The sequence below is a fragment of the Zootoca vivipara genome, chromosome 7 (assembly GCF_963506605.1).
Source record: "Zootoca vivipara chromosome 7, rZooViv1.1, whole genome shotgun sequence".
In the NCBI taxonomy this organism is placed as follows: Eukaryota; Metazoa; Chordata; class Lepidosauria; order Squamata; family Lacertidae; genus Zootoca; species Zootoca vivipara.
Genome location: NC_083282.1, coordinates 82,631,627 through 82,652,635, shown reverse-complemented (window position 1 = coordinate 82,652,635; position 21,009 = coordinate 82,631,627). Strand labels below are relative to the sequence as shown.

The 21,009-nt window shown below is 47.0% G+C and overlaps 1 protein-coding gene across 2 annotated transcripts in view; it reads left to right on the top strand.

Annotated features, from left to right (window-relative positions):
• Positions 1–21,009, top strand: part of PMEPA1 (prostate transmembrane protein, androgen induced 1) — an 86,336-nt gene that overhangs the window by 51,351 nt on the left and 13,976 nt on the right. For both annotated transcript variants that reach the window (XM_035121289.2, XM_035121288.2), the window contains exon 2: positions 15,498–15,652. In XM_035121289.2, the coding sequence (XP_034977180.1) occupies positions 15,498–15,652 (155 nt within the window). The remainder of the gene's footprint in view (positions 1–15,497; positions 15,653–21,009) is intronic.

Below are 21,009 nucleotides of genomic sequence, written 5' to 3'. Positions count from 1 at the left end.
ATGAGCCACACGGTGCAAACAGTTTGCTTCAGGGGCCTGTAAAAGCCCACTGAAAATATGAGGAAGGTACAGACATGTCTTAAGAGGATGCCAGCTTGGTTAATGGGCAGAGTCAGTGAAGCTACAGAAGGCAAGAAGCCTTACTTTAAAAGGTGGGCATTTTGCATAAATGAGAAGAGAAAGAAACTCTGGCAAAACAACTGTGAATTGACAATAAGGCAACTAATTTGACAACTAAGTCAAATTGCAGTGACATGGAGTGAAGTATTAGGACCGACAAACTAATCCACAAGTTTCTGATATGGGTGATGCATACCCAAGAGTTCTCAAAAGAATGCCAATGTGAGATTATCAATTTGTTTGCTTGTTTCTTTAAAAATGCAGCTTGTCACTGACTTTACCACAAGGACCGGGAGGTAAAACAGCACATGCAAGCCCAATCCCATTATTGCCTACTCTCGCAGGTGCAATAAAATAGCAAAAAAATTATATGTGCATGCTCCCTTCTCAGCTGATGTGCTATGACTGGGAGCCTGCGTGGTGTAGAGGCTTTTTTCAGTTTGTTCATTTGCAGGGAATGAAAGGAGTGGCAGGATCTGCCCCTGAGCTAGCTGTGTCCATTAGGATGGCTGTAGGGTGCTTTGCATATCTGAAATATTTTTATGGATGTGTATAAGTTGATGGTGGTACTGCTGCTGAAATCCTCCCCTAAACACAGAGACACACATGTACTAATTTTTCCCGAACAGCCGGAAAATGGCTGAAGTTCTTGGATCAGGAAGACCTGGGCTGGGTTCTGATCCATAGTCCCATGGTGCTGTGGAGGGAACTGTAGCTCGGACTTAAAGCAGCTGCTGTAGACGGTCCTAGATTCAATTTCTGGCATCTCTTGAGTAGGGCTGGGGAACTCCCCACCCCAAGTTCCTTAGACGAAGGGCGAGAAGTAATATTTGAGAGAGAGAGAGAGTGAAACATATTTTGTCCATTCTTTATGTCTACCAACGCTCGATGGCTACAGCATTTGAAAGCGCCTGGCTCCCCCTTGCAAAGTTATTCCTTTAAATGTCTGCTTCAATTTGGCTTGCGATTCTAAAGAAGCAGGTCTTCATTCAAATCAGGAGGAAACCTTGGCTAGGCTTGCGCTTGGAGCAGAGATAAATGAAATTGCATGCCCGGTGCAAGTCAGCCGCATGGGGGTTGCTGGTGAGAATGACAATGAGTTTCGCTCTGCCTTGTCACACAGATTGCATTGACTAACAAGATTAGATTTTCATAAATTTGAGACACTGCCCCCTCCCTCATATCTTTGTGGGCAGCCAGGAGTCCAGACATGGATGTGTCTTGCACATATTTGGTTGTTAGCCAGCAAGGGTGTGTGTCTGAGAGGAGAGGGAGGAGAGAGATTTAGTAGGGCAGCTTTTTTTTTTTTTTTGCTTTTTTATTAAAAAAAAAAAGATGGTTCATGGAAGAGTGCACAGGCTTCTAGGAAGTTTGGGTTTCTCTGGATTTCCAGAAATCCCCTGGTTTTTTATTATTATCATTAAAGTAATTAAGGGAGCTAGCATTGAAACAAACCATTCCCTTCCAGTATGTAGCTCAAATATTGAAACATGGTAATGATCTGCAGAATTTGAAATGCAGCTACTCTTACTTCTCTTCCAAAGGACCATGAAATGGTCCACAAAACTTCTTATCTGCAAGAATACCAAGGTTTCCAGAGATTCTAAAATAAAAGAACTGAGATTATATTCTAAGACATTTCTTAATAAAAATAATCAAATTCTCCAAATGTGAAATACAGGTTTCGTTTCCTAATCTTTGTCAAAATTCACCCAAATTAGAACTTGATGACATTTGGGGGGGCATTTTCCGTGCTTTTGTGCCGATTCAGTGAATGTTCCCTGGTATGTCATACTGAGTTAGAGTAACTGTGCTTTTTGCAAGTCCTCTTATGAGATACAGTTAAACAGTGGTTGTGATGTTACAAATACACGATGAAAAATTCTGTCTGCTGCGACATATCTACTGTTCGATACTGTCAATACTGTTGAGATGATAAATACTGTCTAATGTTGGCTCCTTCTGCATGTCAGCTCTCAGAATCTTATCAGATGTAGACTGCCCTCAAAACAAAAGTTTGTTTCAGTTTTGGGATATTTTGTGTGCCGAGTGCTAATGTTAAGTGGCAATACCTAACTGATATCCATAAACCAAGGGCCGCATTCCCTTATGGGCCACATGGTGGGTAGGCCAGAGGCAACAACGAGCAGAGCAACAAAAGGGAATGCTTTAACCTTTATAGGGTGAGCTAGTCCCCTATGCACTTGTCTATCCAGGCAAGCAAAGAGGTATCTCTGGAGTTCAAGCACAGGCGCTCAAGGAGGGTGCCAAGCAAGGAGTGCAGCCTGGGAAGAGTCTTAATGATCAGGCAGAGACATCTGGAGAGATTAATTGGCAGAGCCTGAGGTTTCCCATCCCTGCCATAACCTAAGAGTATATCCAGGTAACATTTGCTGCCAGAATCCACAAAGGGGATTTTTGGAGAGCAAATCCATTTCAGTCCCATTCAGTTTGCACTGCATCCCCTACACACAAACGCAGAGACCCAGAAAGAGAGAGAGAGAGCTGTCAGGCCCTTTTCTACTTGCGGAGACTCCCCACATTCTTTTAAAGCCTGGAGGTTCAGGGTTCTTTAATCATGCAGAGACCCTACTCGAGTTCAGCAGGCTTCCTTCCACAGCCACCAGTAAATGGAGGGCTGTGGATCTGCAGAAGGGGCTCCTAGGATGGAGAGGGTCCAATGAATTCATCTCCATTCTCCCCCTCTGTCGCTACATGGGTTTGAGAGTGAATAGGGCTAGCGCTAGTTATTATTTTTCCCATTAATAATTTTTGTAAACTTGGGTCATGCACACCTGCAGTGTTTCGTTTGTGCAATGGCTCTTTCATCATTCTACCGAACACACCATTGGAGTTGTCATTGGTATGCTCTGCTGTTAGGCAAGAACCACATTTTCCGCAAAAGGCCGCATCCAGTCCCACTAGAATAAGGTTTGGAGCCATAATTGAGAAAACTGGCTATTGCAAACAAAAAACAAAAAACAAAACCAACTCTAGAGACAATTTGTAGGCATGCTGACAACCCTCAGTGACCTGTCCCTGAGTTTTCACTCAGTCCTTGAAACTGATAGCACTTATGGGAATGTGTGTGTGTGTGTTCAGTGGGGATTTTTATCCGTAAAAGCAATCTATACATTGCTCCCCATTCACGCTGCCCGGATTCCCAAAGCGTCTGTGTTTGTCTAGACAGGAAAATACAAAGAAGCAGGTTGTGTCACTCCAACACAGTGTCTGAACCTGCCTCTGAAATGTATTCAGGAGTAAAAAAAAAAAATTATGCTAAATTAAATTAGTGTGACCTTACTTTGCATTTCGAAGCCACATTTGTCCACTGCGTAAAGCTTGGTGCATCCATCACTCTTCCCTGGGGAGAATTACAAAGGGGGAAAAATGGAATGAGGTCTCCTCTAATTGAAAAGTGACAATGATTAGGAAGCCAAATACAAAATGCATATATCTGAAAAATACATAAATAGGAATGAGCAGAATGATAAATCTGTGCAGTTTGTTTCCTTTCCTCAAATGATTTTTTTTGGCACTGTTATTGGGTTACTAGCACTACTACAATAGTAATATATTGATCAGAGATTAGATTTTGAGGGGTTCCTCTCCCCAAACAGGCCTGACTAGCGGACTGAATTGACCCAGTGAATTCAACTCCTCTTTACGCCTGCTCAAAAACAATACTTCATGAATATGAAATGCAAGAAAATATATCCATGAGCTCTTTAAGCTTTCATGTACCACTCTATCCAAGTGAGACGGTATAGCAAAGGCATCAATATGCCTACTTTGTATTTGCACTGATTCTAAATTATAGAGGTGGAGCTAGAGGATCACTTGGGGGGGGGCGGGAAGGTGTCTGGCCTCCTGCGAATTTTCTGCTCATGAAGCTCACCTGTGCATGTGAGTTAAAAGCTATTGATGCATAAGATTTTGATTGGTTATAGAAAATGAAGCCCTTCTCTCTGGTCGCATGATAATTGCATAACCCCAGTCAAATGGAAGGAGGAGGAAGTGAAGGGGACAGATACCCAATGATAATTCAGGGATAGAAACTTTACCACCCAAGGTTATGGGTATGATGCTTATCAGTGCTCCCAAGCCACCTGAATCTTCAAGGTGCCTCCTTGTATGATAGGGCTGGGCGAGCGACATCTTTCTGTATCATTTAGATGATTTAATGATCTTTTAATAAGCTGATTGATTAGCTGGTAGTATGTTTGTTTTGCTGTCTGGTTTAATGGCTTTTGCAATACGTGCTCCTGTATGAAATCACAGCAGTTATCTGACTGTGCTTTTATTAATTCATTTGCCGACATTTCTACTCTGATCTTTTAACTCTAAAAGAGTTTCTAGGGCAGCTAAATATTAAAACCAACAATTCCAAAACGATAACCACCTCGGTAAAACAAAAGAACAGCAAGGCATTTTAACAAAGTTAAAAACACCCTTTCAAACACACACACACACACACACACACACACACACACACACACAACCCCAACATACTAGTCAGATTGGACAATATCAAAAACCCCAAATCATCCTCATCTAGCGCCCAAACAATAAGTTGGTGGCAGGTGAACCTTTGTAAGGATGGGGCACCTTCACTGAAAAGTTCCTGTCTGGGAATCAGATGGAAATGGGACCTTAAGAGGGGATTCAGAAGATTTTTGGGGGGTCCTGGCAGAAAAAAACATCTAGAGAAACAAACCATTATTTGTGTATTCCCACCTCACTTCCGGATTCTAGGGAAATGTATATTCAAGCTGTGGGACTTCCCAGCTGCTGGGTCCCAATAATCAACTTATATTGACATTGCTTATTCTCTTTCATAAGGCACATATTGCTCTTACTGTTACTAATGCTGACAAAAGTTTTGTGGGGGGCAAATAATAATAATAATAATAATAATAATAATAATAATAATAATAATAATAATAATAATTTATTATTTATACCCCGCCCATCTGGCCGGGTTCCCCCAGCCACTCTGGGCGGCTTCCAACAAAACATTAAAATACAGAAATCAAACATTAAAAGCTTCCCTAAACAGGGCTGCCTTGAGATGCCTTCTAAAGCAGCGTTTCTCAACCGCTGTTCCACGGCACACTAGTGTGCCGCGAGACGCTGGCTGGTGTGCCGCGACGTGCCGCGACGAGAAGGGCGATTTGCATTGTCACGTGCCTGGCGGCCGCCAATACACTACACTGGCCCGCCGGAAAGCAATATTTTGCAAGTGTATCTTACAGTCATGATTATATTATAGGGCGGCACAGAGTTAAATTTTTTAACTTTTTTAATGGTGGTGTGCCTCGTGATCTTTTTCACGGAACAAGTGTGCCGTGGCCCAAAAAAGGTTGAGAAACACTGTTCTAAAGGTCTGGTAATTGTTGTTCTCTTTGACCTCTGGTGGGAGGGCATTCCACAGGGCGGGTGCCACTACCGAGAAGGCCCTCTGCCTGGTTCCCTGTAACTTGGCTTCTCGTAGCGAGGGAACCGCCAGAAGGCCCTTGGCACTGGACCTCAGTGTCCGGGCAGAACGATGGGGGTGGAGACGCTCCTTCAGGTATACTGGACCGAGGCCATTTAGGGCTTTAAAGGTCAGCACCAACACTTTGAATTGTGCTCGGAAACGTACTGGGAGCCAGTGTGGGTCTTTCAGCAATACCTGGGAATATGCATCTGAAAATAGATTGGTTCTCCTCTCCCCGAGCAGAGGGGGCCTTTTGTTTCCCTTGACTTTCTTTTTGGCATTAAAAAAGAGAGAGAGAGACACTCAAGGTAATGAACAAAACAGGCACTTTTGTGGGAGCGGGGCAGAAAGAATGCCTGGCCCTGCTTTTGGAGGGGCATTTTCTGCCCTGCGGTAAATCTTAAAACGCACAGACCTCCCCCCTCACTCACACACACACACACACACGCTGGCTGCCTCCCTCCAGCCACACATGCGCTGCGCAAAATTGCATCGGTGGGAAGCCTTTTCTGCTCTGGAAGATGAGCGCTCCTAAAACAGGGCTGGTGCAGGGAGGAAGATTGCGGGGCAGGGGCTGTGGAGGACGGGCTTGGGGTGGCGGGGGAGCCAAGCAATTCCATGGACTCCTCTGTGAACTTCTCCCGGGCCCCCTGCGACTCTCCCACCGCAGAGCGGCCTCTCCTCGGGGGCTCGGGATGTGACTGTCAAAGCTGCCTGCTTGAACTCCACCCTCGAGGCTCCCTTGTCTGTCTGCCAGAGTGCTTAAAGCTGTCTAGGATTCAGCCAACCGTACCCAGGGTGAAAGCAGTTAACACAAGGACAAGAGGATTGCCCCCCTCCCCGCCCCAAGCTGGGCTGCTCTTACCTTTAACCCCTTATGGCTGCAGCCAAACAAAAAGGGCCCAACGCCTCCTGCTCCTTCCCCCCCCCACCTCCTGGCTGTGGGGGGAAGGCTTTCTTTGCAAAGGGAGCCCTTGAATGCCCCCTTCTCTTGCCCCCCCTAAACATTCAAATGAGGTGGAGGGCCCTGCATCTGACGGGCCTTTGTTGCTACCCTTCTCCCCTCGCCCCCGCTGCCCCAACTTCCTCATAGCCACGTTTTTTCTGGACATGTATCTCATTACAATACAAAGGAAAGCGCCCCCCCCTGCTCCTCTCCTCCACCCCTCATTTTTTTGGGGGGGGGATTTAAAGGCCTCTGTTTATTTACAGGCTCTCTAGACAATTCCCTGTGGTGAGGACTGAGATGGTTGGGACAATATGCATGACACACACGTGTGTGTGTGTGTGGACACACATGTACACGCACACACACGCATGCATGCTCTGCGCTCGCTGAATGGAGATTCACGCCTTTTTTCTCTCCCTTTTTGCTTGCAAGAGTGGGAAGCAGCAGGGAGCCAGAGAGGAGAGTTTGGATTCTGTTGCTGGGTAAATTTCTATCCTCCAGCCCCCACTAAAAAATTTTGGTTCCAATGAAACTCTCGCTGGCAGCGTTTGCTCTCATAGATGTTGAAGACATTGTGGAAAACGGTAAATAAGGCTGAGTTGGTGTGTGTGGTGCGTTCAGGTTGCGGTTATTTATCCTTTTTTGTTGTTGTTTAGTGGGGAGGGGGGATGCGGGAAAGGACAAGCCACCCTGCAAAATTTGGAAAGGATGGGTGCAGAGGAACAACGGGGAGCATGGTGGGCTTTTTTTTTTTACTGCTTTTCTTCTTTAAGTAAAGTGCCTCTCGGGTTTGTTGTAGGTTTTCTGAGTTCAAGGGTTTTGGCGAAGGACGAGTTTTGTCTGTTGCGTTTGACATATTGACTAGCAACCTTCCCTGCAGAGAACAAGGACACTGTCATCAAGAACCTTGGTTGAGTAAATCCCCCTGGGTTGGTTGCTGCAGTGCTTTCCACGTGGGGCTGCCCTTGAAGACTGGCGTCAAATTTAGGGGATCTGGCTGCTGGCAGAAGCGGGTTGGCAGAAGGTGGCAGAAGTATCACACACACCTACCTCTTTTTTTTTATTCAGTGGCTGTGCTAGCTTCCTAATGATCCTCAAATGCGGTTCAAGGTGTGTCTGAGGCCTGCTCAGGCCCCATACCCAGGCCAAAACCTGAGGGTGCCCAGCCCCATTCAGTAGTTGTGGCCCCAGAGAACCACAGAGAACCAACCACAATACGATGGGTGGGAATTCTGCTCCATCCCCATCTGCTTCCTTTCATAGTGGGGATACATCAAACAGAGATCCGTAATAGTAGTGCAACTAGTTTATTTTAGACTTGGGAACGGGGGGGAGCAGAGCCCTTGAACTTGCCACAGATCACCTGGTAGTACCTGGGCAACAGATGGAGAGCTACCTGAACTGTTCGCAGTCTTTCTTCACTGTGGTGAGATGGATTGTGCTGCATACGGTACACATACAAATCGGCAAATGCACATTTTGCTCTAATCTGTGCCCCCTTTTTTGTTTTGTAAGTCTCATATAAGACACACACACACACACACACACACACACACCCCTTGTTTCTGGTAGCCAGGCTTGCTTGTTTATCACATCTATATCCTGCTTTTCCTCCTAGGAGCTTAAGGCAGTGTGCATGATTCCCCCTCCAAACATGGTTTTATCCTCTCAACAACCCTGAGAGGTAGGAATCAAGCTCCAAGGGCCTTCCGGAGGTTCCCCTCACTGCGAGAAGTGAGGTTTACAGGGAGCCAGGCAGAGGGCCTTCTCGGTAGTGGCGCCCACCCTGTGGGACGCCCTCCCAGCAGATGTCAAGGAGATAAAGAACTATGTAGCCTTTAGAAGACACCTGTAGAGAGAAGTTTACAATGTTTTAATGTTTTATTATGTTTTTCTATATATGCTGGAAGTCGCCCAGAGCGGCTGGGGCAACCCAGACAGATGGGTGGGGTACTATTAGTATTAGTAAGACAGCAACTGGCCCCAGATCACCCAATGGCTGGTTTGAAACTGGGTCTCCGCAGTCCTACGTAGCTTGACACTTTAACCAAGGGCCACATTTCTCTGTGGGGTAATCTGTGGAGGGCCATATGTTAATAGTTGTAGGGCCAAAGCCAGTGGTAGATGAGTTCACCAGTTCAAGAAACGAGGGTGAGGGGTGCAGGTTGCCCACCAGTGCTCTTACCACTACACCACACAGCTGGGCGGCCTAAACCCCGCAAACTGAGCACATCACTGCAGCATGAGGCTTTATTCTTTCATTTCTTTTTATTTGGCCAATCGCGTTGTGTATTTTTAAAAAAGTTGTTTTATTGCTGGAACTGGTTATGGGAGATCGTGATTTTTATACAGTTGCTGTTTTATTGTTCTAATTTGTAAGCTGATTTGAGGTGCATGCTATGATACGGAAAGCAGGTTGTAAATAAATAATTTCATATAATAAAATAATATCATATCCTTCCCCCCTCCCCCCCCACACCCCGCATTCAGCTGACAAGGCCAGATCAGGGAATATTGTTGAACCCGAACTAATTAATTCAAAGTTAAGCAAGCAAATAAAAGTTTTTACAAGGGTCTGGTTCGTAGTTATAGAAGTTCTTTGGGGCACCCTTGGGAAGAAATGCAGGAAATGTAATACTTGGGGGGGGGGGGATATCTAGTGGCTGGCAGAGCAGCTGCGACTCAGCACTCTGCTCCAAGGTAACTGGCAGGACTGGGTGGTTTGCCTGGCATTTTGTTTGCTTATGCTGGCGCTGAACCACGTGTGGAAGCCAGAAGGAACTCTCACCAATCATCTTATCCCTTCCTTCCCACCCACCCCACTAAATCCAGCACTTAGCAACCAATTGCATGAAAGAAATTATAGAATCCTAGAACTGTAGAGTTGCAAAGGGGGGGACCCTTAGAGTCATCTAGTCTCCCTACCAACTACCCAATCCAGAGGCCTGCTCCTTTCTTGGCTAAAAACACCGTTGGAACTCAGAGCAGATTTTGGAGAGAAGGGGGGGGACTCCTATCTCCCCCCCCCTTCTTTTTAAAAAATGGTTTCCATGGTTGCTTGTCTGTGAACATAGTTTCGGATAAAAACAGCCTGCAATTGTGTTTGATGCCTTCTCGAAAAGTGCTCCTCGCCACCCCATGCCGATTTTTCCTTACCTGTTTAAATAGACACACCCAGCCTCCAGGTTTCAAATCTTCTAAACACCTGGCTCTCTAAATCCCCACTGCATGCAACTGGCTGCAGTGACTCAGTGACTTGAAGAGGAAATGTGCTCTCTGGGTGTGCTTATGTAGGGTTGCCATATTTCAAGAAGTAAGAATTCGGCTTTTTTGGGGGGAAATCAGCATAATAGTTTTGAGCTTTTGGGAGGGGATTCACACATACACACCCCAAAAGGAGAGCCAAGAGTAGTATTCTAACACACACTTAGAATCATAGAGTTGGAAGAGACCACAAGGGCCATCCAGTCCAACCCCCTGCCAAGCAGGAAACACCATCAAAGCATTCTTGACATATGACTGTCAAGCCTCCGTTTAAAGACCTCCAAAGAAGGAGACTCCACCACACTCCTTGGTAGCAAATTCCACTGTTGGACAGCTCTTACTGTCAGGAAGTTCTTCCTAATGTTTAGGTGGAATCTTCTTCCTTGTAGTTTGAATCCATTGCTCTCTGGAGCAGCAGAAAACAAGCTTTCTCCCTCCTCTATATGGCATCCTTTAATATATTTGAACATGGCTATCATATCACCCCTTAACCTTCTCTTCTCCAGGCTAAACATACCCAGCTCTCATAAGGCATTGTTTCCAGGCCTTTGACCATTTTGGTTGCCCTCCTCTGGACGCGTTCCAACTTGTCAGTATCCTTCTTGAACTGTGGTGCTCAGAACTGAACACTTCCTTGTTCAGTTGGCAAAAACCCCAGACATTTTGCCGATTCTTCAAAAATTCCCCCCGGAAGATAATTCCGCCGTTGAAATCCCGGGAAATTCCTGACGAATGGCAACCCTAGCTTATGTGTCCCAGAACATGCATGACACAATCTCACCTAATACAGTAATGAGATGTGAGAGAATTTAATTAGCTTGAATTATAGGAGCATCAGAAAAGCCTGCTGCACCAAACCAGTAGCCCATTTGTCTTGCATCCTGTGGCTCCCACCACCTCCTAATCAGAAGTTTTCTACCCCCAACAGTGGAGGCAGAGCATAGCCATCATACTTAGTAGCCATGGGTAGCCTTATGCCCCGTAAATTTGTCTGATCCTCTTTTAAAAGCCATCCAGGGAGCCCACAAATTCATTCCACAAACCCCTTTCTTCACTTTAGCCAAATCCCAGAAAAAGGACCAGGTCATTTCTTCATCCTGCATCCCGAGATTTAAGCACTGCATCTCACAAGCCCCTGCCCCCAAGTTTCCAAAGCAAGAAAATGGTAAAGTTCAGAGCTATTATTCTCTTTACACCTGAGCTCACATAAGTGTAGGTATAAGGCATTTGATGTTCCCCTGGTTAAAAATATACCAAGTGGGACGAAATTTACCCATTACTCTGTTCCTGTGACTGCAGTTTGTTTTAACTGTTTTTAATACTGATTTTTTGGGTTGCTTTAACCCACCTTGGGACTTGATGAAGGATGGGCTATTATACACCAGTGAATGAATGAATGAATGAATGAATGATATGAATGAATTCTCTTACATACCCTGGGGCCTAGGCTCATCTGGCCGTCACCTTCAAGCTGCCCTGAGTCTCTGGGATAAGCTGTGAACCCACATGATGTTCATGTGGCAGAGTGGTGAAGTATCAGTCAGTAGCCCTTTATAACAGAGGGGAAAAGCTCACCCAAAGTCCTGGGATAGGAGAAGCCGTTTGTTCTGTTTGTTGGTGGGAGAGACAAGTGGGGGAGAACTGTATTTCACACACGAACTTAAAACAACCAGCTGAGTTCTCTTGCTGCAGGTCCTCCTGGAGGAAGTCTTCTAGTAGAATAATGTTGAGATAGAAGCTGTTGAGGATCTAGCCCATGATGAGATTCTTCTTCTGTGTGTCCACTATCGTGCATCAGGTCAGGGTCATGCAGGGCCGGTGCTAGGGCTTTTTGCGCCCTAGGCAAAAACATCTTCTGGCGCCCCCCGGGCGCATGCGTCATGACACATGCGTCATGACGCACACACAACACCGCTGATGCCCCTGCGTCCCCTCCATTGGCGGGGGGAGCTTGGCGCCCTCCCGCCTGTGGAGGGGACGCTTTGAGCTCCTCAGCGGCGGCGGCTGCAGCGAGCGAGCGGCAGCGACAGCAGCGCCCTTAGCTGAAGCTTCAGCTGCGGGCGCTTGCCGCCAGTACTACCGCCGCCACTCGCTCGCTGCGGCCGCCGCCGCTGGGGAGCTCTCGGTGTCCCCTCCATAGGCGGGAGGGCGCTGAGCTCTCCTTTTGGCTCGCGCTCCTCCCGCCTGTGGAGGGGACGCTGGGGGCTCCTTGGTGGTGGCGAGTGAGCGGCGGCGGCAGCGCCCGTAGCTGAAGCCTTCAGCTACGGGCGCTGCCACCGCCACCGCTTGCTCGCTGCAGCCGCTGAGGAGCTCAAAGCGTCCCCTCCATGGGAGGGAGAAGCGCGAGCGCGCACCTTAGGAGGGCGGCGGTGGCGCAGGGGTTTTGCGGGGCAGGCTCACCAGCGCCCCCTCCATTTTCGCGCCCTAGGCAATTGCCTAGTCCGCCTAAATGGACGCACAAGCCCTGGGGTCATGTGACAACTGTTAGGCGTTTCTGCATAAGTGTTTGTCACATTGAGACACCCACCTTGAAGCCATCCAGCTGGAAGATTTAACTTACCAATGCAAATACCCTCCCATTATCATATAGTTTGCCCTCATTTGCCTGTGTTCCCTCCCCTTTTAAAATTGCACCCCCTCCCAGCAACTCTATGGATTACATACCCTCCAACATTTCCCCAATGAAAATAGGGATGTAATAATAATAATAATAATAATAATAATAATAATAATAATAATACCCTGCCCATCTGACTGAGTTGCCCCAGCCACTCTGGGCGGCTCCCAACATATATAAAAACCTATTAAAACTATCCAGGGCTGCCTTCGGATATTTTCTAAAGGTTGTATAGTCCGCTCGGGAGTCACATAACTCCATTCCCTCCATCCTAAGGGAAAGTGGGACTTTCCAGGATCAAATCAGAAATGGGGACAGCTTTTGTAAACTCCTGAAAAATTGAGGCATTGGGGGGGGCTGGGATTGGGCCTTTGGGTGGGGTTATTCGTCCCCCATCTGCAACTTCTGTCCAAATAGAGGTTTGGGGTGGAAGGGGTGATTTGCAGTGGGCATGCAAGGGAAAACTACCTGTTTAATGTAATAAGGGGTCTCCCTAAGAGTCTGTTTTCTGAGCCCTGGCCCTGATGAATTTGTGGCTCCATTTCTTCCCAAGAAAGTTCCTAAGTCTGGCAAATGTAGCCCATGAGGGAAAGGCTGGCTCTTCCTTTCTGCCCAAAGCGCAGGCGAGCATTTTCTCTCTAAGCTGTTTGGGAATAATAGTCTCTATCAAATGACTGTGTTGTGTCTCTGGGATCAAATTCTATCCCTTCCAAAACCACGCCAGCCTCCAAGCAAAATGTGGGGAACTGTATCCTCAAGCTCATGGAGCTATTCCTGCCGAAAGCTGCCCTCTCTCTCTCTCTCTCTCTCTCTCTCTCTCTCTCTCTCTCTCTAATGAAGTTTTAACTAGTAGCCTGTTGTTGCTTGCTCTTGTTTATATGGTGGCTTGGATTGCATTTCTTCCTCTTCTCAACCCCCACCCCACCCCCCTTTTTGTGTGCAGTACACTTTTGTGCCAACTCAAGCCATTCAAGCTGCCACTGCCAGCTGGCTGAACTGAGCACTGAATTAAATTACGTCTGGAAGTCTGGTATGCGGATGCCACTGGGAATGGTTTGGAATCAGCGTAGGTTAAGAAAAGCCTGCGCGCTTTGTGTGTCTGTGTGTGTTTCTATCAGCTGTGCGTCAGTCAATGGGTTTGCTCAGCGTCAATGGGAAGTTTGTGTCTGAGAAATGCCATGCCGGGGAGGGGGAATCAGAAGGGGTGCAAGGTACGTTTCTCGAAACTTTATTACGGTTGACAAATGTTTCCCTGAGAGGTATTTTAAAAACTTTTCTGCAGGCTGGCTTTTTAGTAAGGCAGCAAGGTTGAAGCTGTTCAAAGCACACCTGTTTTCCTTTTCTTTTTTTAAGGACTATTTTTGTTCTGGTGCGTTACAGTAATAGCGGATAGCAGAGCAAAGATTAAAGGTGGGCTTTTCCTTCTGGCAGCAAATAGGGCGCCCTTTGTTGATTGCATTCCAACTTGTCTTGCAAAAGCACCTATAATCAAGTTTCTGGCAATATGCAATTTCCTTTACCTTGCCAATGATCAGTGGCCAGCTCCAGGTTTTGGAGAGCTCTCACATAAGATGTCCTCAGTGGACTCTCCTTCCTGAGTAGGTCTGTGTCCTCAGTGTTGTCTCCAAAAATCCCCAAGGGGGCACCTTTTGACAACAGTCTTGCAGATGACCAATTAATTTAAAAAAACTCTTTACCTGATGTCCTGGCGGTGCTTGGAAATGAACTAGTAAGTGCTCTCAACTGGTTCAGGTGAGACGAAGAATGGTTGCCAGAGGACACCTGACCTGCTTCCTCACCTGCCTTGTTTCCTGGTTGTTTCAGAAGACAAAGTGACACCCGTCTGTCATTGCAATCTAGGGAGCAGCTTTGTGATGCTTTCTCTTGCACTGGAGTACCCATGAGGCGGTGTGGGACCTCCACATATACCTTCCATACAAATACAGTAACACTCTCCAGCAGAGCTCTTTAGAGTCCTCGCTTATCGTGCGAATCCATGCATTTCCTTTGACAGGAATTAATTACACATTGGCAGGCAAGAGCCTATGCAAGACCAGTTTGGCTGAATGATTGCTACTGCCCCATTGAGCCCAGGGCAAGTCTTTGTAGGGCTCTAACAAGCCATGTACTATGCCAACGCTGCTTTCTGCAATCTAGATTGTTGCAGCTTATGAAGAATAGTTAGGGGCCACAGAACACAGTGTGTATGTTACTAGATGCCCATTGCTTAGTCATAGTGGTTATTGTGTGTTGTAGAGAAACTGGCTTATAAATCTGCTGGCTTTTGAGATGGCATGGAGTGTGCAGCTGACGCATTTTGGGCATTTTTTGTTTGTGGCATATTTAGTTTTAGGTGTTCAGTTCTCTTTCTGCCTGGCTAAGGAATAACTGTACCAAAACTGAACTGATTGGGTCTTCTTGGAGCCAGGTTGTAACGTGGTTAGTATTAACCACCACCACCCACCCCCAGTCTTGATTTGCAACCTGCTCTTATTTTTAAGCTCCACTTCAGTTTTAGCCCATGTTTTAAATGAATGAGCAAATGGGCAACAATTCGCACACCAATTTTTGGGTTGGGAGAGATGAATGCGCTCTCTCTCTCTCTCTCTCTCTCTCTCTCTCTCTCTCTCTCTCTTTTACTTTTGGACTGTTCTGCTCACTTGTGAGACTTCTTGGCTAGTGTTTGTATCCCTTTTGCATTGCATCTATTTTCCTTTAAGCAGATGATTAGGCTTGGACGAATGCCAAATCCACCATTAGAACCATAGGATGCTACCTTGTGCCAAGTCCAGACACTGGTCCACGTAGCTCATTTCCATCTTGCTGTAACTGGCAGTGGCTCATCAGAGTTTTGCACAGGGGTGTTCCCCAGCCGTGCCTAGAGAAGGCAGAGATTGAACCTGAGACCTTGTGTGTGCAAAAGCGTTTGCTCTACCACGGAGCTATGGCCCTGCCACAAATGTTGGCAGCAGCATCACTTTCAGTAGCTTTTTCTTGGTTTGGTGCCTTTTCCTCCCAGGATCTCAAAATAAGCGTTTGTTTTTCTTCTTGTCTCCTTTTCCCTGCAGCGGAGTTGGAGTTTGTACAGATAATCATAATTGTGGTGGTGATGATGGTCATGGTGGTCGTCATCACGTGTCTGCTGAATCACTACAAACTCTCTGCACGGTCCTTCATCAATCGGCACAGTCAAGGACGGAGGAGAGAGGAAAACCTATCATCAGTAAGTAGCCCATGTGTGCCTCCCCAAACTCTTTCCTGCTTCTCTGGCTGGTTCATGTTGTTTGCTGTGCTCACCAGCTGACCCTGGGTGCTTTTGGAACAGCCATGTTGGGAGGACTTCGACCTGGTTTTTATATCCCTCCCAATCTCACTTGGAAAATATACGTGGGCTGATACTCTTACAAACTTTTCTAATGTCCACTAGTGTGGCCAATCTATCTGTCAATGGTGTCATGTGCAGCGGGGACCTGTGATACTCCTAGAAAGTTTTAGGACCCATGGGATTGTCTGTGGCCTAAGATCAGGCCTGTGGCCCTCCCCAGTTCTCCCATAATGCTTTGCTGTCTGTTCCCCAGCTTAGTAGAGTAGAGGCAAAACTGTAGTATACTGTACACCAGGGAAGTTGTGGCACTTCCCTCTACCCCATTCCTGTTGTTGTTGTTGTTGTTGTTGTTGTTGTTGTTGTTGTTGTATAATGTATTTTTATCCCACTGTTCTATAGGAAAGCCCCCCAAGTTAGATAGGTAACTAAATCCAAAGCAACAATGCATTGTTTAAGACAGGCATCCCCAAACTTCGGCCCTCCAGATGTTTTGGACTACAATTCCCATCTTCCCCAACCACTGGCCCTGTTAGCTAGGGATCATGGGAGTTGTAGGCCAAAACATCTGGAGGGCCGCAGTTTGGAGATGCCTGGTTTAAGATAACAGCTGAAAATCATACCCCGCAGTATAATTCTTATTAACGATAAATATATAGGGAGCAGCAGCAGTATGTAAGGCCAGCGGTTCTCAAACGTTTTCTGCCACAGACCGGTTGAAAATTGCTGGGGGTTTCGGCCGTCTGCTTAATGATTTTTTCGACCTGTGGTAGCAATTGCAAGTCTACAGAATTCAAACTGCAATAGGAGACTATATGGTGGACATAAGAAACAATAGAAGCCATAAAAACACAATTAAAAACCAATGTGAATATTCTGAGCAATGGATGTGAAATCTCAAGAAGTTCTCTCCCCCCCCCCCCCGCTCTGGGCTAACCTGGTGCTGAAATGTGCCTGCAAAGCTATGCATTCCTGGCTAGGGCAATATTTCGTTACTTTACAGCAGGGACGGGCTTTTAGTCTTTCGAATTTCAGTTGCGCCCTGCGCGGGACCAAAATTCGGTGCCCTCTACACATCGCTCCTTCCGTTCTGCTCAGTTCACTATGTCATAGTTGTGGCGCCCCCAAGGCTTGTCGCCCAGTGCGGCAGAACCAATCGCGCCGCCCTAAATACTTCTCTGTTTATGGCAGAGGTAGCCAACATGGCGCCCTTCAGATGTGGGTCCCCATCAGCCCCAACCAAAATGGTCAACAGTCAGTGGTGGTGGGAGGTGTAGCAACACATTGCATTCTGAGAGTCAGTGTGGTGCAATGGTTAGAGTGTTGGACTAGGGCCCGGGAGACCAGGGTTCAAATCCCCACTTGGTCATGAAGCTCACTAGGTGTCCTTGGGTCAATCCCTATCTCTCAGCCTAACTTACAGGGTTGCCTGGGGGCAAAAAAGGTGGGATATAAATGAAATAACATTTAAATAACTATACAAACCAATGTCTATTGGGTACCACATTGACGACCCCTGCCCTATAGCATTTAGTATTATTTGTATTCCTATTTGAAGTGGAATCTCACGTGGGCTTTTCACTCATTCCCTGACCAAGGGAAAGTTGTGACTACCGTGTGGGCAAAATCCCATGCAACAGGTCTTGCCTATGTGGAGGCATACTGCAGCCGCTTAACTTCCCATCAAAGGGGAGCATCCTCAGCAGGCCTGGTACCCAAACATTGTACCTTCAGGCCAGAAAACCTCTTCCTGGTGAAATCACCTAGTCTAGCCTGTGCAATGGGACGCAGGTGGCACTGTGGTCTAAACCACTGAGCCTCTTGGACTTGCCAATCGGAAAGTTGGCGGTTCGAATCCCCGTGATAGGCTGAGCTCCCGTTGCTCTGTCCCAGCTCCTGCCAACCTAGAAGTTCGAAGGCACGCCAGTGCAAGTAGATAAATAGGTACCACTGTGGCGGGAAGGTAAACGGCGTTTCCGTGTGCTCTGGTTTCCGCCATGGTGTTCCGGAAAGCTGCCTGTGGACAAACGCTGGCTCCCTCGGCCTGAAAGCGAGATGAGTGCCGCAACCCCATAGTCGCCTTTGACTGGACTTAACCGTCCAGGGGTCCTTTACCTGACCTTGCTGCAAATGGAGGCAGTAGACTGAGGCGATACTGTGGCCTGCTGCAGTGCTGCATTCCAAACAGCAAGCGGGGATTACCATTTTTGAAAGCTCACCGATAATTACTCAGCAAGATCAAACCAAGCACATCAGGGAACAGAAATACTAGTCTTATCCCGCACCCAGCTGTGTGGGAAAACTTTCCCCTGACACACACACAGTTTTTTAGCATATGCAGATCTAGCCACAGAATATAAAACTGAAGGAGCTTATTTGTCATGTGTCACTCCAGAGTGCAAAATCTGAAAGTAATGAAGGAGTTGCGACTTGGTTTCAGTCTCTCTCCATTAAATAAAGGCAGTGCCTGCTTATGTTGGGTGCAGTCCTATAAGGGGCAGCAAAGCTCCCCCTAGTGGGTTAAACCAAGAATACATAGCTTTGCAGCTCACATTATTTTATTTCGGTGGGACATATATTAAACCTAAAGTGTGAATGAGTTGTGAAGTGCGAATGCACCATTCAAACACGCTTGTCAGAGAGACATGGCTGGCTGCAACTCCCTGCCAAGCGTATGTTTGCCTCTGTGCAATGTGGGGTGTGCCCCTCCAAACAAATGTTTCGACAGGGAACTGTGTCCCTCTAGGTGTTGTTGGACTCCAAGTCCCATCAGCTCCTGTTGGCATGGCCAGTAAGTCTGGGATGATGGGAGTTGTAGTCCAGTAGCATCTAGAGGTCCAAAGGTTAGCTGCTGCTGCTGTATTCCATTTAGAAGTCTCACATCCTTATCTCTTCAGTTGGGTCAAAAATCAAGTGTGGGGTGTTTAACAAGCGGCCTTGAAAATGAGCATGGCATCCAGGTGGACTACCAGAGTCTTAGGAGTCTAGCACCATAGCTGACTGGAAAGTGGAGCAGCAGGGCCGGCCCTCCCATTAGTCAGAGAGGCAGATGCCTCTTGAGTTCTCAGCTGTCTTGTTGCCATTGTTGAAGAAACCTTCACCTGCAGGTTGGGTTGCCTTTTGTACATGGAAGGTGGGGGAGACCGTCTTGCATTGCAGCAGCGTATCTTGGGCTGGTCCTGGGGGCGACGGCAACTGAGATCTGCAACCAGTGGCAGGGGCACAAATGCCCTGGAAGTATGATTTTAGGCAGCCTTCAAATAACGTCTGCAGGGCACCATGCAGAGCCAGCGTGGTGTAGTGGTTAAGAGTGGTATACTTGTAATCTGGGGAACCGGGTTCGCGTCTCCGCTCCTCCACATGCAGCTGCTGGGTGACCTTGGGGTAGTCACACTTCTCTGAAGTCTCTCAGCCCCACCCACCTCACAGAGTGTTTGTTGTGGGTGAGGAAGGGAAAGGAGATTGTTAGCCGGTTTGAGACTCCTTCAGGTAGTGATAAAGCGGGATATCAAATCCAAACTGCTACTACTACTCCTCTTCTTCTTCTTCTTCTTCTTCTTCTTCTTCTTCTTCTTCTTCTTCTTCTTCTTCTTCTTCTTCTTCCATGTTGGCTAAAGAAAGAAAACTAGGCAACCAGTTGCTTTGAGCACGGATGGGCCCAGGAGGGCCTTTTTTACCCAGCCCCCAATCTCAATTTCTGGGCGTAATTTTGGTAGACAAGACTAAAAATCCATTAGTAAATGAGGAGGCATTCTCTTAACCTTTTGCTTTTCAGCTGTGAAGAGTTTAAGGCTGGCTCTGGACATTTTAATCTGGATCCGTTTGTCCAGAATAAAAACAATGAAGGGTTGTTGTATGCAGTGGAAGGCATATGATTATCTTAAGAGTGATGGGAGAAGATGCTTCAAAGGATCGGCTTTGGGGCTGCAGGAAAGCTTGCCTCCATCCACCTCTTTCCCCGCAGTAGCGTTCAGACATCAGCCTGAAGACTTTGGAGCGGCAGATGGCATAATGCAATGACATTGCCCACTGCTAAATTAAATATAAACCACTGAGCATAAGGTGATGATACACTCACCACTTAGTAAATATGCCCTATGGGATGATGAAAAAATAAGCATTTGTATGTCTCGGAGTGATTCGCTCCTCTGCCCAGTGTTGTAAACTGTTATCAAGCAGACCTCTAAGCCAAGTGGAACCCCCTGCGTGCAATGCTGCCCTTGCGCATAGCACACAGATGCTGCTCTAACGCATTGGTCCTCAACTGGTGGTTTGGGATCTGCTGCTGGGACACAGCCTGACCTAAGGTGGGTCACCACAGCAGCTCAACCACCATACGAATATAGGGGGGGGGAATAAATTAGTGGGTTCCCGCAACAGCATGCACAGATGAAATATGTTTGCAAAGATTAAGGACGACTGCTCCAAGGGGCTGTTTGCAGCAATTCCTTGCCCCTTCTGAGCAACAGGTCTCATCCTCCCATCTTGTATGAAAATTAAGTGTTGCCGTTCGGGACCAGTTGCCAACCCTGTTGAAAAGCTGGTGCAAGCCAATTCCAGGGCTTGTGGCCACTTCTTAGGGCAAGCTAACCCTTGAGTATTAAAAGATGCAACCATAAAACCACAGTTGTTAGCATCAGTTTATCTCGAGGGACTGGGGGACAAGTAAAATTGCTGGAGAATCACAGCGCCTGCCGTGGCTGCAAAGACCAAAGTGACCTCTCTGGGGGCACAAGCTTGGACAGTGTGTATGGAGGTCCTGGGCTGCCCAGACAAGACTCCTCTCTTGGTCTCGTTGATGTGGTCCAACGGAAAGCAGAGCAAGATGTTGGCTGCAGGAGTTGTTGGAAGGAGGCGTACAAGGCACCATCCAACCGTCTTAGGGGCTCCATTCTGGATTTGTGAAGGGTCTGCTCCTTAACCTTTTCTTCTCCCGAAGATGTCCTGCAATTACTACAACATCTTTATCAATGACTTGGATGATGGGCTTGAGGGCATCCTGAGCAAGTTTGCAGATGACACCAAATTGGGAGAGGTGGCTAATACCCCAGAGGACAGGATCACACTTCAAAATGACCTTAACAGATTAGACAACTGGGCCAAAGCAAACAAGATGAATTTTAACAAGGAGAAATGTAAAGTACTACACTTGGGCAAAAAAATTGAAAGGCACAAATACAGGATGGGAGATACCTGGCTTGAGAGCAGTACATGTGAAAAGGATCTAGGAGTCTTGGTAGACCACAAACTTGACATGA